This window comes from Podarcis tiliguerta (genome assembly GCF_965153285.1).
Source record: "Podarcis tiliguerta genome assembly, chromosome: 6".
NCBI lineage: Eukaryota > Metazoa > Chordata > Lepidosauria > Squamata > Lacertidae > Podarcis > Podarcis tiliguerta.
In genome coordinates this window covers 48931697-48943406 of record NC_139539.1, presented here as the reverse complement: position 1 = coordinate 48943406, position 11710 = coordinate 48931697, and the positions used below count along the sequence as shown (strand labels likewise).

At 46.6% G+C, this 11710-nt stretch overlaps 1 protein-coding gene across 12 annotated transcripts in view; it reads left to right on the top strand.

The window, feature by feature from the left end:
• Window positions 1-27: 27 nt before the first annotated feature.
• Window positions 28-11710, top strand: part of LOC310680022 (uncharacterized protein) — a gene marked incomplete at its 5' end in the record, with an annotated part of 57716 nt that continues 46033 nt past the window's right edge. For 7 of the 12 annotated variants that reach the window (XR_014512603.1, XR_014512604.1, XR_014512605.1 and 4 more), the window contains 2 exons: window positions 28-196; window positions 11308-11447. Coding sequence is in view for 3 of the 12 variants with exons in the window: in XM_083446144.1 (XP_083302270.1) it covers window positions 28-196; window positions 11308-11447 (309 nt within the window). The other 5 variants (XR_014512607.1, XR_014512608.1, XR_014512609.1 and 2 more) reach the window with 3 other exon arrangements.

Below are 11710 nucleotides of genomic sequence, written 5' to 3'. Positions count from 1 at the left end.
GCGTTACCGTCTCATAGGCTATCTGCAATGCCAATCACAAAAGTCTCGTCCGCCGTCAGGCCCCCCCCTTCGCCGCCGCGACGACTGGTCGGATTAGTGCCCCCTGCCGTGAAAGTAGTTCCGACGCTATTTTACGGCTGCGCGAGGCGATATTGCGACTTTGTTTGTTCGACCATAGGCCGCCCCCTCCGCTCGAGTTAGTAAAGAAACCGCTCCGTCTTTCTCTCGCTCCCTTTTTTTCCGCCCCTTACTCCATATTCCCAAGCGGTCTCCGCCCACAACGAGATTCACGTACTGTAATTATAGTTCCGATCCAGTCAGCAAGGAGAAGTGTGTGAATCGGCTCGACCATAGAATAGCCAATCAGTGAGGAAGGGAGTCTTGTCGTTAAGCAGACTTTGTGTTTGTGGGGAGACGCTGAGGGAGGGAGGGAGTCTCCACCGTTGGTGAGGGGGTTATCTAATAACCGTTTTCATATTGAAAGGAGAAGCGGCATAAGGGTTTGTTGATATAGGGGACAGCAGCGTGCGCGATACCCTGTTATTATTTTGTACGTCTGCTTTTCATTTTACTTAAGCATTGAAAGCGAAAACATGTTGGTTGAATTTCCTCGACGCAAGGAGAAATTACTGTCGTTCCTTTATTTACTTCTCAGCGCTGACGCTGGAGCCCAATTCCAACACGGCTCGGTTTTAAACTGGCGAGATGGCAAATCTGTATTGTTTATTGTTTTACCAATCGTAGAATCGTAAAGCTGGAAGGGACTCCAAGGGTCATCTAGTCCAACAACCTGCGACTCAGGAGTCACAACTAAGGAATCCCAGAGAGATGGCCACCTCTGTTTAAAAACATCCAATGAAGAAGGGAGAGGCATGTTGTACATACCGGTAATAATTTAGTAACAATTTGGAAGTTAGCCAGGGGTTACTGGAGGGAGAAGGCTTTTTTCTGCACAGGTGTCCAGACTAAATAAGAGATAGGGAACCTACAGCCCTCCAGATATTGTGGGATTACCGATCCCATCATCCCCAGCCAGAGTGGCCAATGGTTAGGGGTGATGCCAGTTGTGCTCCACCAGCATCAGGAGGACCCTACTTTGGCCGCCTCTAAGAGATGCATGACAGACAGAATCACACCAGGGGCAATAGAGTTACAGAAACCAACAATTGCCCAAATGTTTCTTTCTATATTACTCTTAAAAGTGAACCTAGCAGAGGCTGGGACTGTTAATCTTTAATTATATGATATCTAATCTTTGAATGGTTTCCAGAGAGAGACTAATATCCGTAGACTGGCCTTACAGACATAAGAAGAGTCTGCTGGATCAGGCCAACGGTCCATCTAGTCTAGCATCCTGTTCTCACAGTGGCCATCCAGATGGCTGTGGGAAGCCAGCAAGCAGGATTTAAGCACAAGAGCACTGTCCTTTCACTGTGTTATCTACCAGGCAGTCTCATCTGTTGATTATGAGGAACATGAATTTAAGGCATAATGCATTCCAGAATAAATTCTGGTTTGCCAGTAACAAGATATCATTTGGCATAGGGTAAGGCAGCACCAGACCCATGGCGAGAAAGGGGTACTACTAACAGGCAGGGAAATGTAGAGCCCAGTTCTAGCCATGTTTACTTATCTCACGGGTTTCATTTGAATTTGCTCCAATGTAAGCATGGGCAGTATTGCAGCCATTCATCTTCATGTTTATTATTGGGTTCAATTGTTCTTCAGTTTTCTGCCACAAACAGCCTAACCCTATTTATCTGGTAATAAGCCCTACGTAATTTAATAGGACTCACTTCTGAGTGGACAGCTCATAAAAATAATGCAGCATACAATTTTCATATGTTTACTACCTTTAAATCTACATGCAAAATCAAACACCAGCTGATTTAGGGTTGTGGAAAACTTTCCAGAAATGTTTATGGAAATTTTCACAATTTATCCCCCCCCCCCCCGCCAGTAAGCCCACATCACTAACTGAACTGATGCCTTTCTTACTGGGCTTATTTTAATATTAATACATGTTGAAAATGACCCCTTTGTTTGAAACAATACAGTTGTCTTTTAAAATCTTGCCTAGAACTGAAGATTTATTCTGGGCAGAGATCTGATTCTAGGGTGATACCAAATCACCTTCTGAGGGAAGACCAATACACCCCTCCGGCTACGTTGGGTATCTCTAATCCTGAGGAAAAACCAAGCATGCTTGTCATATTTATAGAGACTCTTTACTCACATTAGCATGCCATGGCTGAAAAAAGCATTAACCACCAGAAACAGCGCTGTCACCAGCAATAGACACTGATGCAAGTCCTAGAAGGACAGGGATCCATGTACTTACTTAAAATTATAATCTATCCTGAGTCACATGGATGGTTTGGGCTATAAAACAAAAATAACTGTATGTCCTAGTGAGCCACTTGTTTGGCAAGGTTGCCCAGGTCAGACCCCAATGACCATGTGAGTCAAATTCTCCTTTCCCAGCATTTAATTAGGATGGTCCTATTGAACCAGTAGAATTGCTGGGAAATTTTCCGGAAAACCTCTCAGCCACTGATGAGAAATGTCAGTTATTCTTGGGAACTCCTAAGGTTTGAGACAGTAGCACCCGCAAATTTTGGATCAGAAGAAATAAAGACAAGTTAATAAAATGTTGCTGGCTGGTCTCCAAAGACTTCCATAGACACGGTCTAAAAAACTTTGGTTATCCTGAGAGAGCAAGCAGATGACTGACGACTAGCTGTGAGGGAAACGCTGTGTGTTCTCAGCTTCTCCATAGGTCTGGCAGGCACGCTGTTTCATTACTAAAGTCCTGGAGCAACTTTTAATATCATTCAGGATGACACAAGCCATTTTTTATGATGATAAATGGTCTAGAATCACCACCAAAGGAAGCATGTAAGGCTGGTGACACATTTATTGTTACCATGGCTGCTCCTGGCTGGAGATTACTTATTAAAAACCAGCAAGAGGGCAGCAGTAGACAGCTGTTTGAAGGGACCAGAATTATTCCTGCTCTCAGACACAATCATAGCCAGAATGAGTGAGAGGAACTTTCTGCCTTCGGCGAAACTAATAAATGAAAATATTACTTTAAGTGGCAAGGGGTAGGAGAGTTTTCCCCCACCCCCTAGATTTGGATCATATCTGAACCTTCTATGTGGAACAAATTGAATCGATTGCAATCTGATTTTACAGTAATGTTTTCTTGTTTGAAATAATACCTTTATTTGAGCAAATGCATATTTTAAACCAATTAATTCAAAGTGTTCTTTCTTTGGCTATGTTTGTACTTCAGGGCTGAACTACATGAGCCATATCTCTTTTTTATTCTGTGGATTTATGCATTTTTATTTTTGGCTAAGCTACATTAGTTTATCAGCCTTCTCTAATCCCAGTTTTAAATGTGGACAATCAATTCTGTGGTGCATTTCTAAGAGGTTTTGTGTCAATTTTGAAAGCAGTGGCAATGAAGCCTCTGGCTCCTGAGTTGGCTGAGCTACTGTGAGGTTTAACAGTTTCTGTGAACATTCCATCCACTGAGGGAGATTATTAGGCTGTGGCTTCATATTGCTCCAACTTTGCCAGATGAAGTAAACAAAACAAAACATAATCTCTCACATGGAGAATGTGGACTGGAAAGCTCAGCAGGAAGAGGTCCCAGGAGGAAGCAGCACTCACAGGTAAGCAGCCTGAACACATGGAGGCTAAAGGAAGGTATTACAGAAATGGAAAGCTGAGGGAAGGTTGGATAAGGCAGAGAGGGGTCTAAGGAAAACAAGAACAGAAAAAGATGGTTTAGAAGAATGAGATAAAAAATGAGCTAATGAAAGGGGAAAGAGCTTGTGTGTTCTTGGTAGGAGTGCAAAACTGGTCAAGTTGCCTAAAGAAAGTGAGTACACACCTGAGTATACGCAGAAAGAGCGTACACATTCAAAGGAGCTGAGGAAATAGCAGGTGGCAGAAAGTTGAAGAGACTAAGGGCCTAACCAAATGCACACATGTGTATTAAATGCTCAGTGAAAGTTCGAATATAAAGTAGGGTAGTGGTGGTGAGAAGATTAACCTTTTACTCTAAAAGAAGTTTGGGGAGCAAAATATACTCCATCCCCTGCCTTAGCTATGTACCTCACTGTTTTATGATGCCCCTCCCCTTCAGCTCAGCTCTGATACCAAAAGTGAGGGGGCACATCTTAAAACATCAGAAAGTAAGGTGAAAACACTAACACCACAAAAGAGAAAGAATAAAATTTGAATCTTCAAACTAATCTTCAAATTCAAACCAGCAGTCAGGCAGGAGGAAGGGAACCGTGTACTGAAGAAGAGAAGAAGAAGAGTTTGGATTTGATATCCCGCCTTTCACTCCCTTTAAGGAGTCTCAAAGCGGCTAACATTCTCCTTTCCCTTCCTCCCCCACAACAAACACTCTGTGAGGTGAGTTGGGGCTGAGAGACTTCAAAGAAGTGTGACTGGCCCAAGGTCACCCAGCAGCTGCATGTGGAGGAGCGGAGACGCGAACCTGGTTCCCCAGATTACAAGACTACCGCTCTTAACCACTACACCACACTGGAGGAAGAAACTTGATAGCTCCAATTTTCTTTCCCAGCCAGATATCTTCCTGGCACCAGCTGTTTTTTTACCCTAAGCCTTCTACTTAGAATCTACTTAGAATGGTTGGACAGTGTTCTTTAAGCTACCAACTTGAGTTTGACCAAACTGCGGGAGGCAGTGGAAGTCAGGAGTGCCTGGCATGCTCTGGTCCATGGAGTCACGAAGAGTGAGACACGACTAAACAACAACAAGAAGCCACTTTTTGTTTCTGTCAACCCAAAGGAAAGGATGCAGACTGTCCTTTATGTGTATCTTAATTTTGTTAAGCAGCTCCTTTTCACAGAATTCCTCTTGCACAAAAACATTTAAAAATAAAAATTAGCCTTGCAGTACAAGAGGTGTGGGGTTGCGGGTGGCGCTGTAGGTTAAACCTAGGACTTGCCGATCAGAAGGTCGGTGGTTCGAATCCCCGCAACGGGGTGAGCTCCCGTTGCTCGGTCCCTGCTCCTGCCAACCTAGCAGTTCGAAAGCACGTCAAAGTGCAAGTAGATAAATAGGTTCTGCTCTGGTGGGAAGGTAAACAGTGTTTCTGTGCGCTGCTCTGTTTTGGCAGAAGCGGCTTAGTCATGCTGGCCACATGATCCGGAAGCTGTACGCCGGCTCCCTCAGCCAATAAAGCGAGATGAGCGCTGCAACCCCAGAGTAGGTCATGACTGGACCTAATGGTCAGGGGTCCCTTTACCTTTACCTTACAAGAGGTGTGAAAGGTAATGGGGAGGAAACAAATTGGCATGGGAACAACTCCAAATCCTTTCCTGGCTTGAACTGCTCTTGTGCAAACCCAAGTTTCTATTTTTTTTTAGCTTTACGAGCACAGATAAGGAAATGGACCTCTGGCTTCAAATCACAAATCACATTTGCCTTAATTTACTTAATTGTAAAAATTATATATTCAGTGCTTTTCAGCACTGCCATGGTGCAACAATCTGGATTAAGGTGTATGTGTGTGTCTGTGTGCATGCACACACATTTCGTCTTTCGGGGGGGGGGAGTTGCGGGAGGGGGAAGAGCCATCAGAATGGTTGGTGCCCAGGTCACTCTTGCCAAAATCTCCAATTGTGCTGACAGGTTCTAAGAGGTTGTCAATCCTAAATGATTGACATTGGAGTGGTTTTAGCTGGAAACTATAGGCTATAAGTGGTGTTCTTTCACTTTCATGAACATCCCCACGCCCCCACAAAAATGGCCTACAATATACCAAGAATATTTTCTCCCGATGATGCCTAAAGGACATCTAGCTAACAGACTATGCCATTTTGTACCTTTGCACATTTACTTCTGATTTGGGAAGAACAGATCAGTTGTGGATTTGCCTTGGGAAAACAGAACTACTCCCACAGCAAAGGAGAGTGAGGGAGGCAAATGACGAACCAGACCTCACTTTCAGAGAAATAGCTCACAGGTGAACTGCAATTGTAGCTTCAGGTCACTAACATTTGCAGAATGCAAGAGCTACTATTATACCAGACTACAGTGCTGGAACAGTGGCTTATGTGACAGCTTCAGTGAGGAAATGCTGCAGGATGCCTTCTTTATGTGAATGAGCCTGGTTGTAAAGAATGGCTGTGGTGGTGGTGGTGGTGAAATCCTCTGATCTTAAAAATGTAGGAATTTAAAAATCACTAGAGCATAAGTACAAATGACTTGTAGCCTTTTTGTTTAATGTTTCAGATTCTTTACTTTTTATTAACATCACATGTTCCATCTTTTCTCTTTAACCATGAGGACTAGAATGTGACTTTTAGAAAAATGAAGTTTGGCATTCTTGGGATAATAACAGGAGCTCTGGCTATACATAAGTGTTGCTTGTGTTGTATGTAAGCCATGGGATATTTGTTGCCCAGCCTGCCAGACATATAAGCAAGTACAGTGGCGTAGGAAGGGGTGTGTGATGGGTGTGGGCTGTTCCGGGTGTCATCACTGAGGAGGGTGACAAAATGACAAAAATGTGAGGGGTTTTTAAAAAATTGGGCTCACTAAACTTTTTAATTCAGTCAACAAACACAACGAAACACGGCTGGCACTGGGTGCCATACCACGGGGGCCGGCACTTACCACGGGGCCTGCAGCATGCCCGAGCTGTGCGTCTCTCCTGGGAGTGACGTGGTTGCTTGGGTGCCTGCAGGCTCCAGGCGCTGCCTGAAACAGCAGCGTGGGGCTTCCATCTGCCCACCGCCTCAGCCACCCTACAGTTGAGGGGGAGGTTGTGGAGAGGCTCCATGCAGCGCGCCCTGCCTTGGCTTGCCCCCCAATAGGCGGCTTGCCCTGCCCCATGGATGGCTCACCCCGCCCCCATGGGCAGCTCGCCCTGCCCCCCGGGCACCCAAGCGGCTAGCTATGCCACTGAGCAGGTACAAAGTACTTTCATAAACAGCCATTATTGGGTGTTATCAGTCTTGTGTGATGATTAGAGCAATGTAAATTTGTGGGTACATCCATTTCTGGTTCCCTCTTTGCCCCACAGCCCTTGAGGTAGAATGCTGAATTATTTGTGAAAGGAAGTGGTCGCTTTTACTTGCTCATGAGTATTTCTATTCAGTCTAATAGAAGAGAAATGGGCTTTTAAAGTCTCCAGGGACCTTGCTTTATAGATATAATTTACCTTCAAAGTGTCTCAGATATGCCGCTAGAGAGAATTTCTAAGAGTGCGATTGCATTAGGTATGAATGCAGAAGGCAAACTACAGATAAAATGCAGAAGACATTAAGAGAATCAAGAGGGAGTGAGAAAAAGCTAAAAAAATATGAAAGGAATGAAACATTATAGAAGTGAGGAAAACAAAGACTGAAAGATTGAAAGATTGAAAAGAGGCTGCACAGATTCAGCTAAAGCATGCTAAAAAGGGTGATCTGGAAGGGAGAGAAGAGGATGTTTCAGTGGTATGTGAATATTGGGAAACATGCAACTAAACTGGGCCTTTTATTCAAGAACATGTTAAAGTAGTGGACTGAATTATTTGATGGTATTTTTCCTTGTACATTAAGTGCAAAATTGTTAAAATGCTTGAATAAGAAGGAGTGTATATGTGACTCAGGCATTTACAGATTTAAAGTTAGAATGAGCTGGATTGTGCCATTATTCTTGGTCTCATGCATCTTTATTATGTGGTATGTCATAGCAAAAGAAACCTGTGATATTGTAACACTCTTTGCTCCTTCTCACTACAGTGGCACAGTACCTTGGTTTACAAACTTAATCCGTTCCAGAAGTCTGTTCTTAAACCGAACCCGTTCTTAAACCGAGGTGCGCTTTCCCTAATGTGGCCTCCCGCCACCAGTGCCCTTCCACCCTTCGGCTTCCATTCTTAGACCGAGGTAAAGTTTGCAAACTGGGACACTACTTCTGGTTTTGTGGAGTTCGTAAACTGAATAGTTTGTAAACAGGGCTGTTCTTAAACTGAGGTATTGGGTTACAGACGCTTCAGGTTACAGACTCTTCTAACCCAGAAATAGTACCTTGGGTTAAGAACTTTGCTTCAGGATGAGAACAGAAATCACGCGGCGGTAGCAGGAGGCCCCATTAACTAAAGTGGTACCTCAGGTTAAGAACTTCCCTATACATGGCTGCCTTCCAATATCTTCTAAAAGCTGTATAGTTTCTTATCTTCTTGGCTTGGGGGGGGGGTAGCATAACTCCATAGCTGCCAACATTTATCCGATTAAAATAGGGACGTCCTAAGGAAAAGTGGAACATTCTGGGATAAAATCAGAAACCAGGATGACTTCTGTAAATGAGGGACTGTCCCTGGAAAATAGGGACACTTGGAGGGTCTAGAATACTCTTCTTTCTCCTTCAACCACAAGGGGAATGCAGATTCACCATCCCATTCTTCCCCTGGCTCTTGCACCCATTCTCCTCTCCTGCCTACTTAAACAAGCAGGATGTTTGTGCTGTTCCATAGGAGATGGAAAGTGTGAGGAAGATAATATTTTGTGAAGAGCAGGGATGTAGAAGCTACATCTGAAAAATTCCTAAGCAGGTAGAGAGGTTCTGTGAGTTATTACCTGGTAAGACTCTGGGGCAGAACACCCAAAAGCCAATTTTATGGTATTTGTCACGGTCCGGTTCACGGGCAATCGAAGTCCCGGCTGGGGATGTTGGGACCAGGGGCAAGATAGCGGGGTGGGAGCAGGTACGGGAGTCCAGAAGACAGGAGTCAAAAAGCCTAGATTCTGAGGGTTAGAGATCCGGGAGTCAAGAAGCCAAGGGTCCGACGGTCAGGAAGCAAGGAGTCACGAAGTCAAGGGTCCGAGAGTCAAGGAGTCAAATGCAGAAAGGCAGGGAACATGTTATGCCAAAGAGCTGAAGGGAAAATGCTGACCTTATATCCCTTCCCTGCTCTTGCCACCAGGTGCTGTGAGTTACCAATTGGCCTCACCTCTTCAGAACAAACTTAGGCCCCAATCCTGCAGAGTCCTATTGTCACAGGGCCTGGCTCTTGCACGCACACCTGACAGTACTCCCCCCCATAGGAAAATGGGGTTCCATCCCCGGTCATGGCCCAGGCTTGTCTGGGAACCTCCGATGGAAGGCCCGTACTTTGGTGGGCGTGTGCACGAAGTCGGCCGGCTCCCACGATCGTTCCTCTGGCCCGTAGCCCACCCAGTCAGTTAGACAGTAGAGCTTGCCACGGAGCCATTTCGAGTCCAGAATCTGGGCGACCTGGAACTCATCATGGCCGTCAACCTGGACTGGCAGTGGGGCAATGCTTCAGCTGGGATACGTGAAACACTGGGTGGATCTTCAGGGAGGGGGGAAGCTCCAACTTGTAGGAGACCGGATTGATCTGCTGCAGGGTGGTGAGTGGTCCCTGGTCCACCTTAGCCGACGGACGTCCAGTGCGGTGGTGCTCCAACGACAGCCAGACCTTATCCCCAACCTGGAACGCGGGCCCCTGCTGGCGCTGTTGATCCGCTTGCGCCTTATAATCTGTCTTGGCTCTCTCTAGGTGCCGTATCAGGTCAGCTTGTGTTTCCTGGATGTGGGAGACCCGATCATTGGCGGAAGGCACGAGAGATGCCGCCGGTAGTTAGCGTAGAAAGGGCTCTGTCCCGTGGAGGCATGGCAGGTGTTGTTATAGGCAAACTCAGCCAGTGGCAGAAGGTCCACCCAATTGTCCTGATGGTAGCTCAGGAACTAGTGGAGACATTGCTCCAGGACTTGATTAACCCTCTCTTCTGGCCATGTGTTTGAGGGTGGTATGCGGAAGAGAGGCGCCTCTCAATACCCAGTCTCTTGAGGAAGGCCGCCCAGAACCGGGACATGAACTGGGGACCCCTATCGGAGATCACTGCATCCGGGAGCCCATGTAGCCAGAACATGGGTTCAAGAAACAAGTGGGCTGTCTGTTGCGCTGTGGGGAGGCTTCGAGCTGGGATGAAGTGTGCCATCTTGGTGAGTGACTCCACCACCACCAGAATGACCAACTGTCCTTTGGACACAGGGAGGTCCACGATGAAGTCCATAGAAAGTGTTGACCATGGCCTGTGGGGGTGGGTAATGGCTGGAGGAGCCCCAAGGGTCTCTGCCGTGGCACCTTGGTCCGATCAAAAGTCTCACAGGTCTGCAAGTACTTCTTAATGTCCGCCCGAATCCCTGGCTTCCAGAAAGCTCAGGCCAATAGCTGCAGTGTCTTCGCGTATCCCCCATGTCTGGCAGTTCATGCATCATGGCACTGCTCAAGGACCTGGGTCCGTAGCGGCCCCTCTGGAATGTAGAGCCGGCTGCGATGATACACACACCCATCCCGGACATCAAGCGGCGCACCCCCCAGTCCCGAAGGCACTGGGCTAGTATCCAACCAGGCTTTGGTGAACGGATCCTGCTGCCGCGCCTTGCCTCTTCAGAACAAACTTAGGAAGGCTCCAGTCCTGCAGAGTCCTATTGGTCACAGGGCCTGGCTCCTGCACACACACCTGACAGTATTAGCCTGTTTTAGCATGTCCTGCCTGTGTTAAAGGGGTATGGGAAGCAGCAATGGTGCCACTCTCATTATATGAGAATTGACCCTTGGTCAGGTCTCAATTCAGCATGAGAATAATAGAACATTTGGAAGGGCTGGGAATATATTTTTAGATTGTTACCAAGCCTGCACATGTTGACGTGTCCTAGTGCACATGTCTCCTCCATTCACATGTTTCACAAACACATGCTCCCTATGGCAACCAATGCCTGAGGCCTGGGTCAGTAGCTTACACTTCATTATAGTGGCGGGGCTAGATGGAGGAGGTGAGAACTACTGTTGCTGTATAAGAGTGTTTTTAGGGATATGGCAGGGTGAAATGGAGGCCCAGATGCATCAGGGAAATGTTTGAATACAAAAGGCTTGGGCAGAGTGATAGCTAGGAGATGGAGAGAAAAGGAACTAATAAAACACTAATTCATACCTTCCAACATCACTCAGATGAAAATCAGGACATTTTCATCTGAGGAATGCAAGGTGTTTCTGACTGGGGGGAAAGGGTGGTGGAGAAAATAGGTGCACACTTACTCAGTGCATGCTCAGAGGCACTACTGCCATCTCTTCATTACCTCACACATAACCGGATGAGACCCTAGCATCAGCCCTCGTTCCCTTTCCTCCTGCCCTCTCATCCATCTTGCTAGTTGCTCAGGACTCAACCATTGCTGTTGCCAGCTCCAATCTGCACTGCAGCCCTTTTAATCCCTGCCTCCCCCCCCCCGTCTCTCTCAAAGGTGCCCTGGTGAATGACATCATCAGGCCGGACCATCAAGCTTGCAGATCACCAAATTGCGAGGGGAAGAGAGGCAAGATCCATGCAGATCTGATCCAAAGAACCAACCCTGGAGAGTCCAATCCACTGCGTGGATGGCAGGTAAGTCTCAGACCCTGCGTGGCCTCTGCAATCTGCTGTTGCCACTCTCACTCACTGCCAGGGCAGCACTGTAAGAGGGGAACAAAGCCTTGAAATTGGGACACCCAATTTCAAGTCAGAAGCTTGACCTTATGGGCGTAGCTAGGATTTTTGTTAGGGGGGACATGCCTTTTGTTGGGGGGGGGGCAGAACCTCAGTTTGCTATGTATTTTTATTGAGTTTTATTGATTTAAGGGGGGCAGCTGCCCCTCCCTCCCCCCCAC